This window comes from Netta rufina (genome assembly GCF_964035555.1).
Source record: "Netta rufina genome assembly, chromosome: 1".
Taxonomy (NCBI): Eukaryota; Metazoa; Chordata; class Aves; order Anseriformes; family Anatidae; genus Netta; species Netta rufina.
In genome coordinates this window covers 200,500,588-200,527,666 of record NC_140123.1, presented here as the reverse complement: position 1 = coordinate 200,527,666, position 27,079 = coordinate 200,500,588, and the positions used below count along the sequence as shown (strand labels likewise).

General features: G+C 47.1%; 1 protein-coding gene across 2 annotated transcripts; it reads left to right on the top strand.

Moving 5' to 3' along the window:
- Positions 1-1,038: 1,038 nt before the first annotated feature.
- Positions 1,039-26,500, top strand: PROSER2 (proline and serine rich 2). 2 transcript variants are annotated; one of them, XM_084296269.1, is made up of 5 exons: positions 1,039-1,339; positions 5,984-6,134; positions 10,994-11,210; positions 21,802-22,054; positions 22,904-26,500. In XM_084296269.1, exons 3-5 carry the CDS (start codon positions 11,076-11,078, stop codon positions 23,887-23,889), a joined length of 1,374 nt encoding a protein of 457 aa, XP_084152395.1. In that variant the 5' UTR covers positions 1,039-1,339; positions 5,984-6,134; positions 10,994-11,075; the 3' UTR covers positions 23,890-26,500. The 2 variants fall into 2 exon arrangements, with proteins under 2 accessions (XP_084152395.1, XP_084152394.1); XM_084296268.1 differs by lacking the exon at positions 5,984-6,134.
- Positions 26,501-27,079: the final 579 nt, after the last annotated feature.

The window sequence follows — 27,079 nt, the reverse complement described above, 5'->3', positions numbered from 1 at the left end:
AGATTAGAGATGCCAACTTTAAAATAACCAAAATTATGTAAGGGGAATCTCTTTCTGGGATCCCAACCACCTGCTGTTCTCCCAGACACCACTCCTGTGGCCCTGGATGACGCTTAATACAGAGCTGCAGACTGGCCATGGTGCCACCATTTCCCAACCCGCACTGCCCTAAATCACACAGCTCCCCCTTTCCACTTCTGTCACACCACTTATTTTGGTTAGGGTCACCTCTTTTTGAAACACTTCCTTCTTCCGTACTTCAAAGGACTTTTGGCTCTAGAAATAATTCTGCCACCACAGCATGAGCAAGAAATAATGATTTCTGCAAGAGCTGTTCAAAGTCCCCTCCTGATAGTGGCTTGACTTTTTTACAATGGTGTGGAATGTGAATCGAATTGTTAATCTGATGGCTGTCGTGGCCTTGCACAAATGACTACCTTCTATAAATAAATTCCTGCCAGCATGATGATATATTAGTAATAAGAGTACAGATAGAGCGTGTGTGTAATGGAGCTGTTATGGGTGGCACCATGTAACGAGGCACACAAAACCCTTACCTCATTCAGGACAGAGGCTCAGGAAAGGAGTATGCAGCCAGGTGAGGAGGCAGGGGGTCAGGCTAGTAACTTTTGGCTGTTTTCACCTCTTTTTCCCTTAACATTCCCCTGTAGTTCAGTGGAGAGACAGCCCCACAGACACGAAGCCACTGCGAACTGAGCTCCTTCCCCACTTCCCCCACAACCTCCAGTGCTGAATGAAAAGTAGTTGGGAGACCCCCAGATCCCTCCAGAGAACATAAAACAGCCCTCACAGCCCCGAGTGCTCAGTCTGGGCAGAAATTTACCTCAGGATTTCCAGGAGAAGCGGGCACCCCTACCCCCACCCCACAGCGGGCCCTCATGGCGGCCCCACGGCGCTCCCCACCTCGCCTCCCTTCTCCGCCCTTTTCGCTCCCGGACCCCATTTGGCTGCAGCCTGCCGCACTTGGCCGTGTGGGAGGGAGGAGTATCGGCTCTATGCCCTGCCCAGCGGGCTCAGGACAAAGGCGGCTGCGTTTCTACCGCCACAGCCGTCCCGCCCGGGCTAGGCGGAGCCGTGCCCAAGCGCCGCTCCCCACCCGGGACGAGCCGCCCCTGCCCGCCCGGCGCTTTAACCGCCCGCCGTGGGTGTTGGCCGGGCGCAGTGCGCATGAGAGCGGGGTCGGCTCCTCAGCAGAGCTCGCTTTGGGTTTTGAGGTTACTCCCTGAACCGGCTGTCCTTCGTCTGGTGTCCTTCCCGCACCCCGCTTTGTCCCCTCGCTGCCTCAGCCAGGAGAGGCGCGGACTTCTGCCCGCAGCAGGTGAGCGCGGGGCTCCCCCTGAGGGAATCTCCTCTGCCCGTGGGGACCGGCTTTCTATCGGCTTTTTATCAACTACCGAGGCGGATTTCTAGCGCTGTGTGGAGCTCTGGGGCTCGGGAAGCGCATGCAATGGGTTTCCTCGAGGGGTTCTCCCCTGAGGGCAGCGAGCCCGGCTTGGCTTCGCCTCTCCCCGCTCCCTTTTCCTCAGCGACCCCTTGGGGAGAAGCCCCGGGGCTCCCCTCACTCCTGTCAGCCCTCAGCCCTCGGTGGGAGCGATCCGGCGTGGGTTTTGTTACTCACTAATGGGATATTTCCCTTCTCACGTCAGCTTTTGCGGTTCCAGAAGCAGCACTCGGGACGGCGGCTGCTCCCTTGGGGTTTTGGCCCCTAAAGTTCCCTCAGGCAGGTTTGTGCGATGCTCTGAGAGCTGCCAAAACGCGGCTCTGAGCTCCTATTTGCAGCATGTGTAACATTAACAGCCGAGGAAAGAGGCTTCAGAGCCCAGGAGAGGTGTTTCTGGGCTCCACGCAGTTTTGTGCCCGAAGGAGAGGAGGAAAAACTTCTTGCCAGCCTCTTTGCTACCTGATGCGAGCCTTAGCCGAGCTGCGTTAAGGGTTATTTTTCTCTTTTCTTTGCATTTTTCTTCCCCAGCCCCTTCTGGTTAAAAACAACTTGCTGCTGCATGTAAAAACAGGCAACTTCAGAAAAAAAAAATGTATGGGGAAAGAGTTTATAAAAGGTCTCATACTGCATTATTTGGCTTTGGTTGTGTGGCATTACTGATTAAGGGTGATGGCAAGGAGCTGGTTTTTTCTTCCTCGTAGCTTCCTGACTCTCCACAATTTAATTTTACACTTGGGGGGAAAAAATAAAAACTGTTGGCTTAAACAGTAGCAGATACTAGCTGCAAATATTTTGCCTGCCTTCTGTCAGGTGCCTGTGCCATCTGGTGATGTGTGAGATGGCTGCTGCTTCATCAGGTTGGGATCTCAGGTAGTTCAGGCGAGGCTTAGCGTGTGTGCAAGAAACCACAGCCCTTAAAACACTCCGGATTCTGGATTTTCAGTAATCGAGGCTCTTAAGGGCATGTTTCCTGAATAGTTTTGGGTTTGGGATGGCAGCTGAAAATGGAGCTCTGTTGTGCTCGGTCCTGTATGTGGGTGTATGATGATGCCTGCTGTAAGAAGTACGCAGATGAAATAGGCAAGAAATTTGGAGGGAGGCTGTCTACTTTTTTTTTTTTTTTTTTCTTAATTGCTGGGATTTTAAACTATAAAAAATGAAGTACCATAAATGTAACAATTGTTTTCTTGTGCCCTCCCTTTTCTGAAGGGAAGAGAAGGAAGACCTTCTTTCCAAACCCTAAAGCATGTCTTAAAAGCTTTTGCAATTTCTGGTTTAGGCTAATAAAAAGGTATTATTTTAAGACTCTTCTGTGGGTCCTTTGACTAATGCAGCATTGCAGATGTGCTTTATTGTACAGCTACCATAGTTCAGAACAATGATTGTGGGTTTTTTTTCCTTCCTTTGCAATGAATATCCCCGTATAAGGGAAAAGCTGGTGTTGAAGCACTAAAGAAAAACATCATATCACTCATGTCTCAGAGAAACAAAGATACTAAGTATTTCTCAGAAGTGGAATAGATTTGCTTCAGAGGTGTTTTTCTCACTGAAGGTTTGCTTAGACTACTTACAGCAGTGAATAAATAAAACAAAGTTTTACGATAAAGTGCTAATAGTGTCTGAAATGGAATGAGGGAGATGCTATGTTACATCTCTTTACTTTGTGTACCTAAAACTCTTTTTCTGTCAGCCACAGTTGCTTTTCCTTGTTTATATGCATGCCTCTGAGAGAAATATTAACCCAGAGTGTTGGTGGAGGGGCTTGCTGGCTGGATGTAGTAACTGCAGCGACTTCACTCCTTAGCAGTTGACAAGTCACAAGCTGGCTGACCTTCGAAAATACTGGAGCGTGAAAATAAATGATGATACGAATGTAGCTTTCAAAGCCAGCCAGACAGGCTGTGTCAAATACTGTTACCACCTCCCTCCCCTTCCTTAATTAAAAAATAAAAGCGAGGAATTTTAATTTCCAGTGTCGCTAGCTGCTTAAAGATCTCCCTCTCAGTTAGGTATGTATTGATTATTGCTATACCAATGAACGTACAGGGTAAGAATTTACTGCTCTGGTTTGCCTCTGCTCTTTTCAGCTCAATTTGCCTTGGGCAGGCAGACCTTTATGTACTCGCAGAGGAATGAAATGTGCATTAAATTAGCTCCATTTTAAAGTAAACATCTCTGCTTTGTGCTTCAGATGGCTTCTGCCCTCTTCCCAATGCCATCACAGCAGTCACAGGCAGATGCAGGCAAGGAACTTGAAATCCCGGTGTGCGAAGTGACACAGAAGCACTGGGGCTGAAAATTATCTTGTCCTCTTAAGTGCTCTGTAAAACAGGATTTGGTTCACCCTTGCTCTGACTGTAGCAGTCGTTACAGGTGTAGCATCGCTGGGGTTAGGGCTCCATTGTGTAACAAGGCAGAAGTTGACTAATTACAGAGGAGTCTGCGCCCAAAATTGTTTATGTAGATTTCATGTTTCCAAAGTGGTGGCTCTCATGGAGAGCACCACCCTGACTTTAAGAGGGGAGACTTAAAGCAAGTAACTTTAAAAGAATCGGATGCTTTCTTTGCAGAAATTTCCATAAGAACATTTGAAGTCAGCGGAGACCTCAGGCATCACCTCGATGTGTTTAAAGCCCCAGCTAATATTGCCCTACATAGCCATGGGTATCATATGCAGTTTTCTCACTAAGCAGATACCGATCATCAAATCTCAACCATAGGCTGCCAGTGAGAGCCTTATCCTCCCCTAAGACGTTAATCTAAAGAAAAGTAACTACCTGTCACTGACCAGTTTTATTTTTAGTTTGGGGGGGGGGGTTGAGAGCACTTCAGGGATGTTCCTCTGGTAGCTTAACCTGCAGTGTTATATCCAAACCCATGCCAGTGGCTGCCTTACCTTTAGGCAATGGGATTCAGCTGGAGCTGCTCTTGATGCCATGCGCTGGAACAAAGCTTGCTTGCAAGGGATGAGGCTAAGATGCAGAAGAATCTGTTTTACAGTCTCCTCCCAGATAAATTCTGTCTTCAGGCTGGATGAATGTGCATAGCATTGTCAAATCTGGTAGTGATGCTCTGCTGTCTGTTTTAAAAGTCGCATGTCCCAGACAGTGGAGAGAGAATGATGAGATGATGATGATCTAGGCTTTTTCAAGAGGTTTCTTGTCTCACTTAACAAAATTTCCAAAGTATATTATTATTAAAAAAAAATATAAAATAGAAAGGCTGTTCTTGAGTATTGAGAAGGACTGGGTAAGAATGAAGGACACTATTGAACCCTCTCTTTCTGCTAACTTGAGGGTTGGATTAACATAGTCAAAGGTGTCATCTAGTGCACTGAGTTTTCTAAATCATATTGTGCTCAGAAAAAGTGTAATAATTGAATTATCGCTTAGGAACCGATGAAAATGATGGTTTGTGATCATTTTAAGCGGGCTACTACATTCAGTTTGAGATCTACTTTGGTGAACTATTTAAGTCTGTGATGAAATAGCTGGACTTGAGTTCTCTGAGTTGGTGCCTTGCCCATCTTGTTCTTTCAAAACCTCTGTACACAGGATTAATTATTTCACTGCTGGCAGCTCTCGCAGATTCTAGTGCAAGTTGTATGAATGACGTTCAGTGTGTTTCTTGAGGCTCCAGGTTCAGAAGACTGAGGGAATCTTTGTTTTTAGTCCTACAGCTAACGGATTTTGTAGCTTTGGAGGAAAGTTTGAAAGTTTGTTAGAGTGCACTGTAGAAATGCAGGAAGATTAAACCGAAATATTTGGGTTGCTTGCCTCGAAGTCCCTTCAATTCTGGGAGTGTCACATGGCTGTTAGCACTGAAATTATTTGGGGGGGGAGTCACACGTGTCTCAGGCTGCTGCAGTACCACGAGAGCACCCCGAGTTCCCAGTTTGTGAAGCATGTTTGAATTTATTCTCCACCTACTCTGAAAATCATCATCAGGATTGAGATCCAAGTGTCTTTCAAAGCGCTTTTCCTCTGCCCCTTGTTTAGAGAGCTGCGCTGCCCTGTTTAGGGGTCAGCATTTCTGTTTGGCCAGCTGTGCTGTGATGACAGTCCCTCTCTAAACAAGGGCAGGAAATGTTGCTGCTGCTGTAACTCAGGTTTGGACAGCCTGGATTTTGTGCGTGCAGTTGAGGAGCATGCATCGTAGCATCTGTGCTTCTGATCTGGAGGAGAAATCTGAGTTTAACCGCGTTGGCCAGTTTCAATCGACCTTGGCTCCTGAACACTAGCCTTGTTGGTTGTTACTTCAGTTTTGTTGGCTCCTTCTATGAGAAAGGCTTTTACATTTTCTGCCTGATCCTAGGGCTTTTCTGTGCCAGCACAAAGGGCTGAGCAATGCCTCAGGCCATCCCGCGTGCTCCTGGTGAGCCAACTGGCCTGGGATATGTCCCTTCTGGGCAGCACTGTCACGTAGTCTGTTCTTCCACTCAGAAAGGTTAAAATGCACTGAGTATCACAGAAGTAGGAAATAAATAACCTCTAAAGCTCCAGAATTTGCTCTGTGTTTCAGGTAGTGAAGGAGGGCTGTTCATAAGGAGGAAATGAATCCACCGTACCGGATCAGCCAACTTTGAGCAGTCTGTAACAACAGCAGCACAATGAAAACGTGTCGTGGGCCAGTCTGTTTTGTTTACCTGTGATCTTGTACAGCTGGCTCAAAGGTATGTAGCAGGAGCACTTAATGCAGGGAAAACCTAATCAGGGTGTTAGATACCTGCTCTGGTTTTGGAAGGCCCTGACCACAACGTGCAGGAGACGGGCTGAGTTCCTGCTCTGCTTGCCTTGTTTTATATGCCCTTCCCTCAGCATCTGGTGGCTGTTGTCAGAGGCTAATTGTGATACAAGGTCTCTGGTCTGCCCCTGTACCATTATTTTTAATAAAACCTACCCCACAGTGGCTCTCTGAATGACCTCAGAGTACTTTCAGATTTTTTTTTTTTTTTTTTTTTAAGATCCATAGCTTTCAACTCAAGCAGTGCCACTTAGTAGAAGATGACACTGCACATTGTACACTTTGTGTGTGTGTTCATATGTCTGTGTACAGCTGGGGGATGAAACAAACCTTGAAGTTCACTGGCCAGTTTGTTTCCCTGTGAAATAACTGCTCAAACCTGGCAAAGCATGTGTGGTGCTGAGTCTAGGCTTAGGAATCTGGCTTTAGAAACTGTTCTCATGAAGTGCGTTCTAGAAATTGTATGTATAATGAAGCGAGGAAAAGACTGATGCTGTGCCCTTTTAGGAACATGCGATAGCTTCCTGAAATTGTTGGCTCTATTTACTGTGAATGTATGGTGCAGGAAAGAGGATGCTGCTGCCTGCTTGCTGGCTCTCAGCTCCTGGCTGATACAGCTGTTGACTTTTGGCCTCCTGGTATCTTCCATTTTTGTGGAATTGATCTTTAGCTCATTAAGATATTTTTCAAACAGGATTATTAACAAACACTTTTTTTCAATCCCCTACTACAGAAACAATTACTTCTGACTGAAGTTCTGTTCTAGTATTTAGAAGTAATCTCAGTCAGTAAAAATAAAAAAAATAAATAGTGTATTTAAAAAAAAAAAACTTTGGCAGCTTCATGCAGTCTCTCTGAACTGTGTACTTCTGTCAAAGTAAAATCAAATCTTTGGAGGTAAAAATTCAATATTAACTTTAATATATTTCATTTTTTTTTTCCCACTACCTTCTGCCAAATATGCATGATACTTGAATTGTGTTCTTCTAAATACCTTGTGAAAGCTAGTGCTAGTGTAACTGATCGTTTCCACTGACAGAATCGCAGCTGCCCTAAGATGCCTTTTGTTTTAACATCTGGGGTTTTCTCCCCAGGCAGTACTGCTCCTGTCACGTTTCTGTGCTCTTGTGTCACGGTCTGATTAGTTGACTTTTAATCCATAACAGGACGGGGGTACACCTGAAAAACAAAGCAATAAGAAACCTAATATGTTGAATAGAGTAAGAAATTAATCCTCTTGTAAGCAACTTTCCTTTTCGCTGTGTTTCTGAAGGGCAGGAGGAGCAGCTGCCTGTGGCCCTGCTGCTCTCACTTGCTCTGATGATGGCTACTGTATTTTTTTGAACCTTTGCTGGTTACCTTGGCAATCCTAGTGAAACAAGCTATCAGTTCAGCAAGAGAAGTTCATTAGACTTGGCTCTACCCATCTCGAATCCATAAAGTTTTTCACCTAAAAGGGGGCATAAAAAGAGTGCAGTCTCCTGTGTCAGCTGTGGTTAGGAAGGGAATTTGCCTGTAAAACGTGTGTGTACAGCAGCACGCAGCTGTAGCTGTGCTAAGCATTGTACAAACACGTAGGAGTAGCTTCTCCCTTAAAGCACACAAACAGAAAGGGGAGAAGGAATAATGTTTGTGAACAGCTTATGATCATAATGACCTCTGATGTGTTAGAGGTGATGTGAAGGACTGAAGAAGGAAGTGTGTTTTCCTTTCGCTTTGTGGTTTTGGCTCTTATTTTTTTCTCCATCACCTCCTTTCTGCAGGCTCACAGCTCAGGAGCAGTGCAAGAGACTTTCTGAAACGAGTGAAACCTCCAAAGCCTTGCGACACAGTGGCAGAGCCAATCCTGTAATGCTTGCTACTTGATCTTGTGGGGGAGGCTCTCCTAACCAGTTGCACCTGCTGCCTTTATTCATTGTTTAGGAGCTTTGTGAAACCTCAGAGCCTGGACTCCAGGATGAATAACAGGAGTATTTACAGCTCGTGGCTTTGACATTTATTTCTTTACTGAGTCTGGCTACTTCTATTGCACTGGGCAAAGCTTGGACCCATTTTTGCTAAGGTCTTGCCGTTGGAGGAAGCAGAGCAGTGCTCCTAAATACTTTCTTTCCACAAAGTTTTGGCTGGCTAGTTGGTTTCTCAGTAACTTGGATGAGTATTTTCATTACATTAGTCTTTAAATTTCAGTCTCAGTTACGCTATTGACTGTAGCCTGAAGCAGTGAGCTCTGACCTCTCCTGGTAGCCTAGTCTATAAAAAGCTTACAAAGAGTTTTGAGTGGAAGTCTAGAAATTTAGGAGTCGTCTGTAATGCCTCACCAAGGGATGGACCAGATGTGGCGTGTCCAGCCTATACAGGACACCAAGATGCCTTCTAAAAACTGTCTCTGTTTTTCCTCTGGGTGCTGCAGGCTTTATGTTGGAGGTGGAGCCTCTCTTGCAGGATATGTTTTATTCTCAGGGTGTTCTTTTCAGGTTTAGCTTTCTGCGGCATAACTTCTTGGCACGTGGCAGCCGGAGGTGCAGCAGCTGCTACAGGGCTCCCGTGTGCACCTGCCTCGTGTGATTCCAAAACCCAGGACCGAGAGCATGCTTCTGCTTCTGTGGTATCACCGAAGGACCTTGAGGATGCACTGTGACTATTTATATTTAACAATATTAATAGGAGGAAAGGAAGAACGTGTAGGTGAAACCAAGGTTAAATCTCACCTCTTTTTTGAACACTAGGGCTGACAGTTACCAGCCACTCGAGTTGTGGCAGTGCAGGGCTGTGCTTCCAAGACATTGTGTGGGTGCCTTCCCACGGGACACTTGTCGGTGCTGCAGAACAGAGGAGGGAGTGCTCGGCCATGCCTCTGGTAATGTCATAGCTCTCTCCTGAGAGGAAGCGACCGGCGGGATGGAATTGTTGCTCGGTATCAGCAGATGTTATCTCACCACCACGAGATGCTAATCGGCTGACCGGCAGGCTTGGGTTTCTCAGTGCGGGGCTGGCAAGGGGTAGGGAGGCAGGAGAAGCAATCCAATTGAATTGGAAATGCGGACTGGGCTTTGCTTCTCGTGTCACCTCGTGAACCAGAATAAAGGGAGAAGCACTTGGGAAGCGGGACCATCTCATTACCCTGATACCACGCAACTGAAACGGTGTCTGGTTGCCCAGCGGCTGCGTGTAGCGTGGTACCTCAGCACCAGCTGCTTTGAGGGATGCATCGCTGCTAATTCCTAGCCACCTGCAGGGTGCCTGGAAGGATGGGCTGGTGAAGAGCAAGGTGGCTCAATCCTCAGCACAATGCTCTTTCTTGTTGTGAATGATGGTTTTAAGCTATTGGAGAAAGATGAGCTCAGTTTCTTTCCTTCCTGCCCCTTTCCTGCTTGTGCTATCAGTGCAAAAGGATGACTTCTGTCTTTGTGGTACTTTGGAAAACGAAGAAGGAAGTTCTGCTGGAGTGTTTTTGGGAGACAAGGCTAGAAAAGTGGGCCCATGTGAACCTAATGAGGTTCAACAAGCCCAAGTGTGAGGTGCTGTACTTGGGTCAGGGCAATCCCAGACATGAATGAGTAGAGAACTCCTTGAGAGCAGCCCTGCAGAGAAGGACCTGGGGGTTCTGCTGGGCAAAAAGTTTGACATGAGCCAGCAGTGTGTGCTTGCAGGCAACTGGGCCCTGGGCTGCATCAGCAGGGGAGAGAGGGGATTGTGCCCCTCTGCTCTGCCCTTGTGAGGCCCCACCTGGAGCCTGCATTCATCTCTGGGGCTCCAGCACAAGAAGGATGTTAGCAGGTCCAGAGGAGGCCACGAGGATGCTCAGAGGCTGGAGCCCCTCTGCTGTGGAGCCAGGCTGAGGGAGCTGGGGGTGTTCAGCCTGGAGAAGAGAAGGGTCCGGGGACACCTCACTGCAGCTTTTTAATACTTGAAAGGCGGCTTATAAAAAGATAGGGAGCAACTTTTCACTCAGGCAGATAATGATAGGACATGATGAATGGCTTTAAACTAAAAGAGGGGAGGTTTAGATTAGATATTAGGAGGAAATTCTTTACTCTGAGGGCGTTGAGGCCCTAGCCCAGGCTGCCCAGAGGAGCTGTGGCTGCCCCATCCCTGGCAGTGCCCAAGGCCAGGCTGGATGGGGCTTTGGGCAGCCTGGGCTGCTGGGAGGTGTCCCTGCCCATGGCAGGGGGTGGCACTGGGGGGGCTTTGAGGTCCCTTCCAACCCAAACCGTTCTGGGATCCTATGATATAACAGAACAGGTTCTAGAATGCTTTAAAGAGCAGAGGACTTTTTGCTCTGGTACGTGCTGGTGTGTGTCTGTTCCAGTGAGCACCTCCCAAATGTGCAAGCACTGTTTCTTCATGGCTGAGTGAAATAAAAGCTCTGTAAACTTTAAAATGCAATTTTGCTATGTAATGTGATGGTGTAAAAATGGCACTACGTTCTCTTCCTAGATCTTTAAATAGAAGTAGTCAGCATAAAGCAGCTTGAGGAACAAGTGAGTTAACTTCAACTGTGTTAGGAAATGAACTGGATTCTGTTTCTCTTATAAGTAAACGCTGTCTGATAAATTACTGTTTAAAAGCTTATAAAAGATGGTGTTTGAACTGGGGCTGTTGGTCTCAACCTCTGGGATTTTATTACTGGTTTATCTTTTTTTAAAAAAGATGACCATCAGTGGTAGCTGTGTTCCAGAGCATTAAAGACGAGCCTTATTTTAACTCGCTAGGATCTTCTTACCACTTATTCTCCTCCTTTTATTTTAAGAACAGGTTTGAATATAACATGCTTTTCTCTGTTTTCAGAAATGAGCACAGCTAGCAACCACACGTAACTTGCTGATGGCATCCTGCACTGTGCTGGGGTCAGGAAGTCCAGGAGGGTGTAATGCCTAGAAATCTCCTCTCAGATTTTCCTGAAGCAACATCTGAAATCTCTCCAAAGCACGCGGTTGGGAGCATGGAGAGGGGCAGCAGCGTGGAGAACCGTGGCAACCAAGCGAGGTGCAAAAATCTTGCTATGGTAAGTGCTTAATGAGCCTTCTGCTTAGTGATAAAAACCACACGAGTAGCTTTGTTCACATCACAAGATTTATTTTTTTTTTTAAGCATTGATCTTTGCGAGTTCCAGCACTAAATGGCTGGCTGTGGTCTTGGTTGTTAACCAGCTGGAAGGCTAGAAGTGTTCTGGTCTGGTACCACAGCTTGAAATTCTGGTCTGATTGTCTCAGAGAGCCTGCAGAGCGCCTTTGCTTGGCCATCCCTTCCAGGGAACTGGGAGCAGCATTTAGGATGTGCATTGCACTGGGTAGCTTTGTTCCACTACCTTCATGTGGTGCGTGGTTCGGTGTAGCTCTAGGAATGACTTAAAGCGAGGGTAAAGGAGCCCAAGGATGGTGCTCGGCTCAATATGCTGTTCCTTGCTGAAGGTCTTTGTTGACACTACTGAACGAAGCTCTCAGCTTATTCCTTCGTGTAATTAGGTGAGTAACAAAGAGCTCACCACAAACAAAGCTGTCCTCGCGTTAGCGAATATGAGTGTGCGGCCATTTAAATAGCGCGTGAGTAATTGAGGGAGTAGGATGCAGGTCTGCATTTTTTCTAATGAGCAGGATGATTCAGGCAGTGAACTCAGCAGGATGGTTTGTACCGTGCCATGCGAAGCCTCGAAAGCAGGTACAGTTCCCTGTGCGTTTTCTTCATTATCACAGCTGTTTGGAAAGCGTCCGCTTTTAATTGGGGAGAGAGCACTCTGGTAAACATGCTTTCCCCAAATGGGATCCTAAATCTCGCTCTTGCATTAAACATGAGATTAAGCTTTCCATCTCTTCCCCTCTGCCCTCCCTGCCAGCTTTCTTTTAGGGAAGTAGCTTGTTGTGAAAGAATAAGTTAGCAAGTTGGTACCTGTGTTTTTCTGTATAACTCAGAAATGCTCTGTTTCGTGCTCCTTCATGAGCTCGTTGGCAACTGGAGGTAATCCTAAAGGTGTTTGTTCTTGGTTGTTTCTAACAAAAATACCACACTGTAGTTAATATTCTGCTTTGTCCTTCAGCTTGTATTGCTAGTAAAAAGGCAAAACAAATGGGACTAAATGTAGTACTTTAACTGTTTCTGATCTGCTCTAGGGGGAAAAAAAAAAAGGGAAGCATCAGGGCGAGAGAGATGAGGCAAGAGCCAGGTATGCCATTTGGGCTGGGATATTTAGTGTATGTTGCTTATTCTATGGAAACTGATTGGATCTCAGAGAATGACAGTGGGAGTTGTGCTTTAACAACGAATTACAAGTTAATTTTATGCAATAGTTTGACTGCATTTTTTCCCGGTGTGTCAACTAGTAGCCAGTCATGTTTCCCTGGGTTTTATTCCTGGCTGTGGCAGCAAGCACAAGCCTGGTCGTTTGAGAAAATCGGTATTGAATAACGAGGCTATATATAAATTGGTGTGTTTGTACAGCCTCATCCTGAGTGTGCTGTGTCAGGAAATGACATAGATTACCTTAATCTAACTAGATCTTACCATGTGATAACCCGTATGATGATGCATCAGCTAGAATTAGAATCCCTTCAGTGTGTGCTGGAGTCGTTTATAGGAGTACAACCTGACTGCGGGGTGAGGCAGTTCCCATCAGACTGGTGCATCAGCTGGAGAAGTTCCTAAAGCCTCTAGTCCTTTACTTGGTACGAGCTTGTGCATGAGGGAAGTGAAGTATAGGCTGAGAGTTAATTTTGGTGCTACAGATACCCTTCTATGGCAAGTGGTGGAAGTTCTAGCAGTGAGTGGGTGGCGTGACCGGTGAATAAGGCTGCTGACTGGGGTGTTTGGAAGGACAGATCTGGGGCATGGGTGTTCCCCTTCACTTGGAGGGGAGGGGAATAGGAATAGCCCTTTCTTAGGTTTCTTTGGATGTAGAGAACAGTTCATTGTCCACATTTCAGTAAAAGTAGAGAGATTACTGAGAGCAGAATGTCAGGAGTAAAGGCATAATCACAGTTTGAGTTTGAGAGGGGGTCTGTGAACTAACAGCAATAGAATTCTACCACTTGTAACCCTGTAACCCTGGAACTAGGACTGGGGTTTTCAGTGCTCCTCGGATTTTTTTTTTTTTTTTGTGTGTGTGATCTGATGTAAGAAAACAATATTCTACTGTCTTGCACCTTGTGCATTTTCATCGCTGAAACAGGCTTTAGAAATCCTCAGGATAAAGAGTAGTATTCATCAGATACTTCTCTTTCTGTGCTCTTGTGTAACTGTGTATTAAAAGCAAGATTTTTATGCTCCACTAAGTAGATCAGGGGATTCATAAGAGGAAAAACTAGTTGTTGGGAAAGTGCTCCAACCTTACCTTCTTCCTGCTGTAGCTTTGCTCCTTCTTGTGAGGAGCAAATGGGAGCAAACTTCTGGGGGCCTAAAGGGAAGGAGAGGATAGTGAACTTTGAAGATAAATAATTTCTTACCGGGCCAATCTCGAGAGAGGAAGGGAGGGTCAGACTTCCAGGAACACCGGACATTCTTAGTTCTGAAACAGAAGCAGCTACAACTTACTTGACTCTTCATTTATCTCTTTCCTGGATCTGTTCAACTGGGGACACAGCACAGAAGTTTAGGGTTGACTTGGACTTCTTCTGATGGCCTCGCAAAAAAGTGTAGCCCTGCTTTTACGACAGCATTGTACAGGTTTCTTCGTACTTGATTACGAAAAAGAGGCTCTTCAGCTTCCCAGTGTCAAACCACATTAGTCACTAAACATAACCTTTGTATTGCCTCTGTGGAATTCAAACAAACCTGGGGATGTGATAATGCAGACGGCATCCTGGGCTGGCTTTAGCCTATGCTGACAGCTTTGAGCTGGTTTGGCTGACTGTTGGCTGCTGTTGCACCCTGTGTGTCTGCGCTGGCATTGCTCCTCGTGGAACCCGTCACCGGGTTAGGGATGGCTAGGAGATGGACACGAATTTCCAGGTGCACAAATGTGCTTAAAACAAAGTCAGTGCGACTCTGAAGTCAGCTGTTGGCTGATGAGTTTAATTTCAACACATTTCTCACCCCCTTATCTATGCAGTGGTGCTCTGAGTTAATCTTTGACAATTGCAGTCCTTGAAGACACATTTTTGAATGGGAAAACAAGGTGTTGGTGTCTGTTCTGTCTCAACTGCAGTAGGATTTTCTGTAGAAATCAGATGTTCAGGTCTGGATTTATGCTGCCAGATTTATCATAGCAGCTGAAGACAAGTACAAGAGCCTACGTTCAGATGGGTGGAATGTTTGCCTTGATATTTCCATATCCCACCATCATCTAAACCTCTTTCCTACTGCCAACTTCGCTGCATCTTATAGCCGTAAAAGCTATGAGGATCTGAATCTGCAGGTATATTCTGACCTCTTTGTATTGAGGATGGTATTAAAACATATCCTTGGCAAAGGGATGAGACAGGTGTACCTCCTCAATGCAGGGGATCAGTTACCCTGCGCAATAGGAAGGGTGAACAAGCACATTCTGTTCTGCTCGGCAATTTTAAATCCCAAAAGCCATTCTTGAATAGGTGGTGTAAGAATTAACCTGCAATGAAATATGTCCTTAAGCTGCTGTAACTGTTTACTCTGGAGATAATACTAGGTCTTAGCTTTTTTTGAAATAATTTCCCTTCTCTTAGAACAGATGTGTGCAGGCTGACTTATTAAAGATCAGTCTCTTTGACTGCTTCATTCCTGCAGTTGTGCTGTGTCTGTTCTCAGCTGTGAGCAACTGCTTTAGTTTCTAGGTGTGAATTACGTGCTAGGACAATGGTATCACCTGCTAAGATCATACCAGGAGGTGTTGGGTGTTCCTTAGGTGGCCTCTGCTGACCTGGAACTGCACTAGTGACAAACTCTACGGGTGTCTTGGATGTGTTGATGTGACTTCAGTACCTTTTGTATCCCAACATGTCTTGTTGAGGGCTAGGGGGTTTCCTGTTGCTCCCAATGGGCCTTGCTCTGCTTTTTCTAATTTTCCCCTTTGTTTCACACAGATCCCTGCTGAATGCCAGTTAATCGCTGCTCTTTTGGGGTGGTGGTGACCTCCAGAGTTTGATCAAGTGACTCTTTCTTCTGGTCACTAATCAAGTGGCTTAAATTGGCGGGTGGTCATGATTCTTAAATGCACCTTACTCTTTACTTCTTTGAACAAGCTTCCTCTGTGGCTCTACCAGGATTTAATACCCAAAAAATAATTGCTATGACCTTACCCTTTTTGGATTAGTCCAGATCATTCAAATGCAACAGACTCGGCAGACTTGGTTTGATTCTGTCATCCTGGGATTCCAGTGTGCCTTTAGGACATCCCGGTAAGAGGGAGATTGCATTTCCCCAACCCCCATGGCTGCATTTGGGTGGGTGGCAGCTGTTCCTTGCGGGGCACGGACAGCTGTGCTGAGCTTCATCTGCTTCAGGTTGATATTAGTGTGACTTGGAGGGAGTAGGCCTTGGGGAGGGAAAAAAAGTCATTGTTCCTACCAGTGGAGTGAGCAGTTGGAGAGGATGAGGAGCTTGAGAACTGCTTGCTTCAGACTGCGGGTGTAGAAGGAGGGTAAAGAGTGGCCTTGCTGTAAAATGTGCTGGGGAGAATGCCTCTCCTGGGGCACACACAGTGCCTGTTACTTTCACGATCTATAAACTGCATCTTTCTGCTTCAAAGCACAGAATCGTTAGGGTTGGAAAAGCCCTCCTAGATCACCTGGTCCAACCACCCCCCTATCACCACTGTCACCACCAAACCATGTCCCCAAGCACCACATCCAGCCTCTCCTTGAACACCCCCAGGGACGGTGACTCCACCACCTCCCTGGGCAACCCGTCCCAGTGCCTGACTGCTCTTTCTGAGCAGAAATGGCTCCTCATTGCCAACCTGAACCTCCCCTGGCACAACTTGAGGCCATTCCCTCTGGTCCTATCACTGGTTACCTGTGAGAAGAGGCCGACCCCCAGCTCCCCACCCCTTCCTTTCAGGCAGTTCCACAGCAATAAGGTCTGCCCTGAGCCTTCTCTTCAAACTAAAGCAGAACCTAGCAGATGATTACTCTAGCAGGTGGGTAAATCTGCTCTTTAACCCTCCCTGATGGGCATTCCTGGGCTTCCAGAGCAGTCTTTCTTGTACTCTGTTCCTTTCTCATTCCATGGATACTTGAATTCAAGTTTCTGAAATGTGAGATCTGATTTCCACGTCTTGCCTTTGGTGGATATAGAAGAGATTTGTTGTAATGACGTAATGTGGCCAACTTCTTACATCCTGGCATACACACAGGGCTGTGCCTGCCTGCCTCCCACTCTTCAGTGTTTTAAAACCTAGCACACTCCATTCTTCCAAGCTTCCTGTGCAGCGAAACTTTCGTCACTCCTGGCTTTGTTCTGGAGCCAGTCCAGCTTGGCTGCATCCTTTTGAAAGTTCAGCGAGTGGATCTGAACTCTGTGTTCCGAGTGAGGATGTGCAGTGATTTCATCACCCTGGTTGTTATAGCCCAGGATGACACTTACATACCTGAGCAGCACTCTTTTTTTTCCACTTCCTCTTTACAGCGCTCACACTGACCTGCAGGTCCTTCTGTTTTATATCACCGCTTGTTCATCACTCTGTAATTGTGGCTTTTTTTTTTTTTTTTCTCCAGTCAAAATTCATCCTGTGGACTACTAGCACATTTATATGGCTCATGAAAGTCTTCTGTCCTGCATGCTTCTTGCAGCTACATCTTCTATCAACAGATAGCAAGTTCATTGTGTTCAGGTAGTGAACTATCAGATAACAGAGGTGTAGAGGAGCTTGTTCAGGGCTTGTATCCCAAACTGCATAATGAAACAAGACTTCTCAAACATAATTCCCTCCCCAACCCCAGTTACAGAGGCACCTTCCGCTAATTTGATCTAGGTTTCCTCATTCATCTAGGATTCCTTATTCATCTATTGCTGTACTTTCCTGGGACTTCGAATCGGTGTGTATCACATCTTGTGCTTATATCCCTTGGCCAAGTCAGTAGCTCTCTCAGGAGAAATTAGATGGGTGTGAAATGATTTGATTGCTGTGAAAACAGTTAGTGGCTTTGGCCTAAAAGTTCCTCCAAACTTTTTGAATGGTTTTCTAAAACAAATTAAAGGGAAGAGGAAATTATAAACTGATCAATCTGTGTTTGATAACCAGAGAGAGATCTTCGAAGTTGAAGTAGATATGTCATTGCTTTTCTAAAAGTGGGTTGGGTCTAATGTAGTCAGTAATCACAGAATCAGTTAGCTTGGAAAAAAAGACCTCTCAGATCACCCGGTTCAACCTTTATCGTGCTAGTTCATGATATTAGTTCATCTAGTTTATTTCTGTAATGCTTCTGGATCGGTTGTTTCCCCACCTACAACCGATTACGCGCCTTGCTAACCATGGAGCACACGGGTACAATTACGTTAACAAAGTGCAGAAAAGCACAGGCAGTATTACAGCCCTTCACCAAATGGGATGGTATTATCAAAATAAGCAGCTGGCGGCTTGTAAAGGAAGTGCTTTTTGACACAGCACCCAATTAAAGTATGGAACTCACTGCCCCAGAATGCTGTGAATGTCGCTCGTTTAAACGAGCTTAAACAATAAGATGAATTCGGGCTAGAAAGGCTTATTATGGTCTGTTAAGCACGTAGATGGGAACTCCTCGAGCTGTGTATTGCTGGAAGCTGGGAGGATGTAGGGAGGAAAAAGATCAGTCCGTCCAGTGCACCCCAGTGCTATTTTCCTCACCCCCTTCCTCTGCCTTGGGCATCAACAGGGGTGGCTCTGGGCAGGCTACCGAGCTAAATGGACCTTCTGGTCTGATCCTGAATGGCATTTCTTGTTCTTATTCACTCACTTCCAGCCTAAACAGTGGAGCTGTACACTCCTGCTTCCCCTTTCTATTAATACACCAGAAGTAATTTCCTTTTTCTTCTGCACTGAAGCTTTTGTACCTGTTCTGACGCTGTTCCTACATGCAGCACTGTCTTATTTCCCCCATTTCTTTTTACTAGTAGACCTCTCTGCCGTGTTATTAGCAGGCTGGGGCTCCAGTGGTGCTACACGGGTCCCTTCTCACATATTTCAATAGCTTGCTCCCTTTGTGTTGTCTAAGAAGCACCCAGGCACTTCTCTCTCTCCCGTGGAGCTGTGCCCATTCATTCTGTGGCACTGGGAAGTGACAGATGAGTCAGTTGAACCCACCTCTGTGGGATTTTGCTGGTTGAAATGTAGCTCTCTGACACGGGTAATGCTGCTCGGTTCCCTAGCAGTTCCCAGAATAATTAATTATTAATGTTTTAACCATTGCAGATGGCTTGGGATTTTCCCCCTCTGTTTTCTGTTAAAGCTGTGCTAGCGTTAGGCTGCTGGGCTCAGTGATGGATGGACTCCAGATTAATTGAGTGTGACCATCAGGCTGCTTCAGGGTCTCCTGACTCTTCCTCCCCCAAAGGAGCACCGGGGCTGAACTGCCTCTTACTAAACAAAACTCAGCGTGGCAGAGACAGCACCTTGTACTGCACGTGCTTGGTAGGAGCAGCTGAATCAGTGTTGTGAAGCTTTCTGTGGCCCCTTGATATTCAGTGGCTGTAATGGGCAGGCATGAAAGTGATCTTTTCTATGAAACAAAAGAAAAAAGCCATCCTCCTTCACAGCCTTTCTTGTTTGGCATGAGGAGGAAACATTTGGCTGCGCAGGACTCTGAAATATTAATGGCAGCTGAGCAGACTTAGTTATTACAGCTGTTTGCATCCTAAACTTCTTCTGGTCAAGAAGTTCTTTTAATCCCAGCTCAGGCACAGTTTTCAGGTTTCAAATGGAGGCTGTCTTTTGCCAGTGGCTTTTAAGGTGGGCAGTGTTGTGCGTGTGTAGGCTTGGCTTGGGAGGTGTGTTTATGAGGAGAGTTGGAGGAAAGGGAGTAGCTTGAGTAACTGCAGAGATTCCGCTTGGGCTGCTAAAAACCCAGATTCTTCAAGGAGAAATGATGCTGGGACACCATCCCAGAACGAACAGGAACTGCTCAGATGAGTTCATTTTCCACATATTTCAAGTATTTGAAATAGGCTTGGTAACTTTAGCTATAACTGGCACCGCTTAACCACAACAAGATTCCTCGCATCTTTCTGGGAGCTCTGCTACAAGCAGTACGAGTGGGAGCTCTGTAACACTGCTCCTAGCCCAGCCCCTGCCCCGCAGGGTCCCCTAGAGCACATCTTTGAGGTGTGACATTGCTCATCTGGAAAGGAAACGAGGAAGGAAACCGAAGAGCTAATGAGCTGAGGCTGTCCTCTCAGACCCTGCTACGCCGTTCACCCCAGGTGTATTTATAAAGGGGTGGCTACTGGTCTCAGATCCTCCCTGGAAAAAAGGAAGCTGCTCAGTTCAGCAGGAGCAGTGAGGGGTGGTAACCTTGGCAGAGCTCTGGCCATACAAATCCAACCGGGCATGGAGAAGCACTCAGTCTGCTAGCACAGAGCTTCTGGAAGTTTTCTGGGCTTCTGGAAGCCTCTGCTTCAATTCACATACCGTTTTGTCCAGCCAAATGAGCAGAGCTCACGTGGGAGCAGCTCTTTTAAACGAGGAGTGTGATGCAGTTACTGCAGGGCTGCTGGGTCTGCTGCCACCACGAAGCCCTTAAACAAAAAGCCCTTTCTCTGCCTGCGGAAGTCTGGTCCTCGCCGTGAGCTCACCCACAACAAAAGCTGCCCGGAGTCCTGCTCAGCTGGAGCGAGGACCTACCTCACAACAGCTCTTTTCCTGTCATTCTCTCCCTCACTAGACATAGCAGCCGAGTGAGTATTTGGGTGGGGAAAGAAGGAGATTGCAACATCCATTAATGGGAAAAAAAGAAGCCTTGTCTGTCTCTGGCTTTTCAAGCACAGCTGTAAAACTTTTCTCAGACTTTGAAGGCTGAGCTCTGCCGTGCGGTGGGTGCGAGCCGCGCAGTGCGTCAGCCTTTGAAGTCAGTGCTTGAAACAGGCAAGTGCAAATGGCATCCAACTCCGGGCTTCTGGAGCAGCCTTGCTGGAAGCTGGACTGTTACACGTTCTGACAGTGCATTTCGGGTGGGAAGATTAAAACACAAACATCCTCACCTCTGTGCTCCTCTCCCAGCCACTTTCACCTTGAAGACAAGGAATGCGAATCTCCAGACAAGAAGCTGCACCGTGAGCTGCTGAACCACCTTTGTATTTCCCTGGGAGGTTTCAGTCTTCTCTTTTAACAGGGAGCTGCCAGCTGTGGCTGACGTCTGCAGCATCCATATCATCACAGCCCCAAATCAGCAAACCTGTCCTGAGGAGTGGGAGAGCTGAGAGTGGCTGAGAGGCTGTGTGATTCTCTTCTTTCATTTCCCTGTAGATAAATGAATGAAACGTTCCCCTGACCACTGAGAAGGCAACTAAGAGCCCTAAAGCGCAGATTTTTCTCATCTGCAGTGTTCTTAAGTGCTTAGGCACTAATTGCCACTTGGTACGAGGCAGTGCTTCAGAGCTCTAAATCTGTAGGCACCGCTGTTCTGCAGAGGTCCACGGTAGGGGAGAAATTGAATCCAGAAAAGGGAAAACCTCACTTCTCGACAACACTTAATTACATTCCAGAACTTATATAGCTCTCTTGGGAAACGTCCTTCCTGGATCCATTGTCTTACTGCGGTGCCTTTCCTAATCGTTCTTTGTCATCTCTGAGCTTCTGGAAAAGTGAGTGTTTCCCAGGGTGGAGGTGGAGGGAAAAGAGTTTGCACGTTGCTGCCTAGGCTCTCGCAGTGATGTTGTGCTAATCAAGTTAATCAAGAGCAGTGACTCACAGAAAATGAAGACTAGATGATCCCAGCGATTATTTATCACTCCTGTGCTCTACAGGAGCGTTTCCTGCCGGAGAAAATAGCCCGAGGCCTTTTACTGCTGGGGAACACATCTTTGTGTGTGTTCTAACTCTTTTCTTTCCGTAACTCAGAGGTAAAATTTTCAGAAACCTTCTCCCCCCTTATTATTCCTTTAAGCTCTGAGGAAATTCAGGCTGAGGGGGGTTGCAGAAATACAGGGAGCTGTATTTCAGTTCCAGCTCTGCCTTTCTGATAACGAAGTCCCCCTGTGGTCCAGAGCAAAAACGGAGCCAAGCCACCTGTTGGCCTGTCTTGAATACCCCCTGTCCATATGCTGCTCCTGAGCCTTGTCCCTGAACCTGACACACACCTGAAGCAGCTAACGCCAGTTTTGAGCTTGAAGAAGCGATCACAGTTCTTCTACAGGCACAGGGCTGTAGGGTGGGTTTTGCTGTTGGCTTTTTAATCTTTTTCTTATGATATTTTTATCAATTTACTCCAACTCAAATGGACATTGCTGAATTAAAGTATTTCTAAGGATGAAATACCAGTTGCTGTGTTTCAGTCAAAAGTAGCGTGCTGTAAACTCCTGGCTTTTATTGTTTTATAGTAAATGAATGCCTCTTTGGGAAGGTACGAAACAGCAAGGAGATGCTTCTGATGTGACTGCTGCCAGCTACGTTGTGCTTCTTTCTGTCTCTAAAAAGAGGGTGCTGTGTTTGCTGTCGGTGTACTTCTCCGTACCGATCTGTAGGGCGTTAATCTTTGTGGCTTTTTTCCCCCACGTAGGACGATGAGAGTATGAAGTACTTAACCCACGAAGAGCAGGACGTTCTCATGTTCTTCGAGGAAACTATAGATGCCTTAGAAGACGACTTGGAGGAACCAGTCCTACACGACAGTGGCATCCACTGTCAGTCTTCAAGGTCAACAGAAGAGAACGTGTCCAGCCATTCGGAGACCGAGGATATCATTGACTTAGTGCAGTCAACACCTGAGAGCAGCGACCACGAAGGCCCTCCTAGCAAAGATGCAGAACCAGGTAGCAGGATTTCTTGAAAATGTGGTTTTCCTTTTGACTCAGCCATGACCGCTAAAGAAATTCTGTGCCTGCCTTGCTACCCCAAGATCAATCTGTTACACATCAGGAGCCGTGAGGATCATGATTGTAACTTGATGTGGAATTGAGGGGTTGCTAAAATTGCTGTTCCTAAAGTTTTTTTTTTTTTTTTTTTTTTTTATCCTCATGATTAAGTTGTTGGACTGCTGTCTCAGTCCCTTACTGTAATTAAATTGTAACAGAACTGAACATAACAGAGTCATCACGGCAAGGCAGACTGGTGCACAGCAGCGTGTCCACGTTCTGGTTCTCTGAGACCTCTTGAGGCTCTCTAAGAGTTTTAAGATAACAAGTTGGTTATAGTGTCACTTAGTGGGACCAAGGCACATGCTTCTAACAAAAAGTTGGGACAATACAGCATACAGAATGATTTCTTCATCCCATGGTTTGCTCTCCCTGCTTCTGGAGAAGATTTATCGCTAGTACATAGGTTGTGATGTGACGAGTCCTCTCCTGTCTGTTCTAATCAAAAATAAGAACATGCAAAACCTACAGAAGAAGCCTTTAAACGTAATAAAGCCAATGTCCAGATTGTGAATGAATGGCAGAAAGGAGGCTGCTAGCGACTGTCTGATAAATATGGTGCTTTGAACTAGAGCATGCCCTCAAGATGTCATTGCTTATTGTTAGCTATGGGCAAAGTGGGCTGAGTCTGGGCTAGAAAGTTCTGGGGAGGGTAATACTGATGCTTGCTAATCCTAGGTGAGAGAAAGCCTTGTATTGTGCTCTGTGCAAAGACTTAACGAGGTTATTGTTGGCTTTTCTTCTTAGTGTTGGATGCTACCTGGCGAGCAGAGAGCCCTAAGCCAGCTGCACCTGCCGACGTTCCCTTGCATCCCTTGGTGTCGCAGCCGCTGAGCTGTGAGACTCCTCCTCTTCCTCCTCCACCCCCTCCTGCCGTGCAGCATCCAAAATTGCTTCGCTCGATCCCCACCCCGCTCATCATGGCCCAGAAGATATCCGAGCAGCAAGCGGAGAGCAGGGCGCGCTTCCCCAGCGCCCTCAAGGAAGGGAGCTTGGACAGGAAGAAGACCCCCGTAGCCAACGGTGATTGTTTTGCAGCTCCAAAGCACCCCCCTGCACCCGCCCCCAAACTGCACCGCTTTCCCAGCAACATCAACATAACCAACGTCAGCGGCAAGGAATTCAACGAGACCATCTCCAAGGCAGCCGTTAACGTGCAGGAGCGGAGAGCTCAGGTGCTGGCCAACATCAACGGCGGAGCCTTTCTGGCAGCCGAGCTGGAGGAGAAGCTGCAGAAGAACGACTTCTTGTCGCGCAACAGGAGCTCTTCCTTACGGGATCTCTCCTCCGAGCAAGCGCGCTATGAGGCCCTGACAAAGCTGGGTCTCGTTAAGGGAAAGCCAGCTCAGGACCAAGTGGATCATGCCCCGAGCGCTCAGCGTCTTGATGCGCAGCCCAAGCAGGCAGACGCCGTTCCCAACGGGTACCAAAACATCCACGAGGTCTTAAAAAGCGAGCCCAGCCCTTTCCTTCCTCTGGGCAAAACTGTGACAATCAAACCAGAGGGAGCTCTTGCTGCTAACAAGGCCGCTCAGCAGAACACAGCGAAGGGCTTTAATGATTACAAGCCCCCTAACCTCAGCCTGGATATGAGGAGGAGGTCGGGTTCGCTGCCCAGACCCTCGGGATTTCGCTCGCAAGGGATCACCGTCAAGTTTGCTGGACGTGGCTCAACAGAAGAAGCCAGGAGAGAGGCACTCCGCAAACTGGGACTGCTGAAAGAGACAGCGTAACAGGGAGGGGGGCATTGTGGCATCGGAGGGGAATCCAAGCTTGGCTTTGCGCTAGAGCAATCCCAACAGGCTTGGGATCAGACGGATGGGAAGAAGAAAGGGGAAGTTCTCAGCTTCGGGCGAGCTCAGGAGGTACTGGGACTGGACTGACTGCTGGCGTTTAGCTCAGAGACTGGCAGCACAAAATGCTGCCTACAGGGGCGGGTTTCAGCCCGCCATCCTGCAGAGATGCTCATCTGTTACTCCTTGTGACTGAGAGATGTATTTCAGTCGTGCTGGCCTGCAGCAGTGGGCACTGCATTAGGGAAGTGCCCAGTGCAGCGTTGTACGGGGCACGCTGAATGGAGGAGCCTCCTTTTTGCTCTTTTTCTAAAGCCAAAACCGAGAGCTCTGTTTTGCACACGTGTCTGTGTCTGTCTGTCCAGGGGAGCTCGAGATGGGTCAGAACTGATGTTTCTGACCTGGGTGACGCACTTCTGTGTTGTTTTGTTGTCTGTATTATCTGGCTTTGCTTTATTCTCTCACCCGTGGTGAAGGCTGCTGCTTCCTTGCTCTGTGCCCGCTCCACTTCAGCCTGCACAGGGTTGGTTTGGGTTCTGACCTCCTAGAAAGCTCCACGTCCAGTGAGAGGCCCCAGAGGGGCCTCGAGGGTGTGCGCGGCGTGCTGGTCTCTGTGCCGACAGCCAAAAAGTCTCCTGACAATCTGAAACCCGCTGTTCTGTACCGGGGGGTGGTGGAGCAGAGAAGCCATAGGAACAAGCCCACTCTGTACCAAATGTGAGAACCTTACTCAAAAGTCTTGCCTCTTACCGTAGTGTTCCTGTGAAGAAGCTGTTACGCCTTGAACAATCGCTGTGCAGCACTGGCCGGGTCCAGGTTCTGTTACTTCTAACTCCTGGTTTGACAGACTTCCTCCTCCTCTGCTCAGAGCCTTATTCAATCCCACCCTGCCAATACCGAACAGAAGCTACAGCCAAAAGTCTTGCAGGCGAAGTGGAGTTGCAGGCGAGAGCAGTGTGTAAGGGCACGTCCTTCCTGAAGGCTCCCTGGCGGTGTATTTTGCCTTAGTTAACAGCCACGCTTTTCATGACAATCCCCAAATGTCTGTCTTGGGCTGATGTTTTTGTGCGTATGGCGAAGCTGCTGCTCTGTTGTAAAGCTCCCTCCCTTTTTGTACACCTGCCACCATCAAAACCAGCCATCTTAAACCAAAATGCCAAAACCCAGCCCCTCCCCATTCCTCGTTGTTACCCCTGCACATTTAAGAGTTCTCAGACTTTTTTTCTAAAGAGAGAAATCTCCTTTATTCTCTGCACTTTCTAAAGCCTCGAGCAACCCCCTCGTTTCCCTAAGGAGCTGAGTACTAAACCTTGGCGGGGAGGAGGGGAGTGGCGATAATAGAAACTGCCCCACCCTCCAGAGAGGAGCTCTGACATAACTGTGATAAACACGTTTGTATTCCTTGTGATAAAGTATTTCAAACTTGCTGAGCTGTACTTGTAAACGAAGCCGGCGTGAAGGAAAAAATCTTTTCATAGCTATTAACCTGCCTCATAAGTTAAAGGGTATTTTTTGTTTGTTTGTTCTTGTTTTTAAATTATCTGCTTCCTGCTTTAAATTTTTAATTGTGTTATGGTCTCTGGGTTCTGTTACGGAGTTATTCTTTTTCAGCCTTTTTACTGGGCTCATGTTCCTCCCTGCGCCAGGCACACTACACACAAGCAACCAGTAATTAAAAATGCGGCCGTGCCTCGGTCTGGCAGAGCACTTCAGCGTGCATAATCGAGTGTGAGAAGCTCTCCTGGAACAACAAAAGCTGCCTGGATGCTGAAAGTAAATCACAGCCTTATTTTGAGGCTGTAGCGGTAAATCAGAGGGAAACCCAAGCACATAAATACAGCGCAGCACCTGCTGTGAAGTCCCGCGCGTGGGTGACGTGGTGCCAATGCATCATGATTTATTAATTTCACTTGCTGAGGAAACTGAAATGTTTCGTGGCCTCTGTGCTTTTAAATCCTGTTAAAGAAAATCTTGTTAGAAATGGGACGTGCACACAGAGCAGTCTTCACAGCGAAGTGCTTCCTTCCAGCTCTTCACCAGTTGCTGACAGCTGAGCAGCCACGGGAAGCGAGGAGGGGGCCACCTGCCACACATCGTTTCGCTGAAATTCAGCCCCATTTGCTAACTCTCTAATGTAACCCTAATAAATAATAAAAGTGTAATATCCAAAGTATAAAGTTGCAGTACGCTGAATTAGCTGGAGCCTGTTCTTTCACTCTTCGTGTAGGGCACTGTTCTCAGCTGCTGGGAAAGGAGACTTGGAGCTTCTTAAATTAAACCAATTTTGCCCAGGGAGGACTCGGACGAGGTATTTATTGTAGTCCTTTGTAATAGCAACTGTCCTGTTGGCGAATTCTTCTCTGTGCCTAAAGCTGTAAGTAAAGCCATGTACTGCTTCCATGCGGCTGCTAGCAGCCTGTATGTAACCCTCGCTCTGCTGCGTGTGTCTCGTTTTGTGTCTACGCTGCTGTGACTTCTTTTTTCTCTGTTAGAAGCACCTGTCTTGCACAAAGCTGATCAGTCTTCTATTAAAGTGGGATAAAACCAAAGAGACGATGGCTGATGGGAAGTGGAATGTCGTTCTTTGTCACCCCGTACCGCGCATCGCTCCTAGAGGAATGCTCCATTTCTGAATGGCTCGCAGGAAACTCACTACGGGATTTTCACGATGAGATGTAGGAACTTTTCTTGTAGCTGGGGAGGTGCAAAGCAGAGCTGGTCCTGTCTTGTTTCAACCAGGGAATGGGCCAGAACCAAAACCAACAGCTTTGGCCTTGGCCCTCACCAAGGGCCTGTCCCATTTAATCCTTTAACTGCTTCTGCCCCAACCTTCACCTACCCAGGGTCTCGCTTTCAAAGAACTCCTTCCCTCACGTAGGGCTGAGCATTTCCTTAGGAGGCGCCTCCCCAGCTATAAATATTTTTCCCCTGAGGTAAGGAGGGTCCTCAGACGGGATGGAGCCAAACCCTTTCCAAGGGAACGCCCTTCTCTTTGGCTAAGTTCTTTTTATTTTCAATTTTTCCCCCCAGACCAGGGCTTTCTCTTGCCCTGCGCAGTGACCTCTCCCACATGAGGCAATGCCTTGCTCAAAGAGCTGCTGCTGCATCCCTGACACCTCCCCTGGATGCT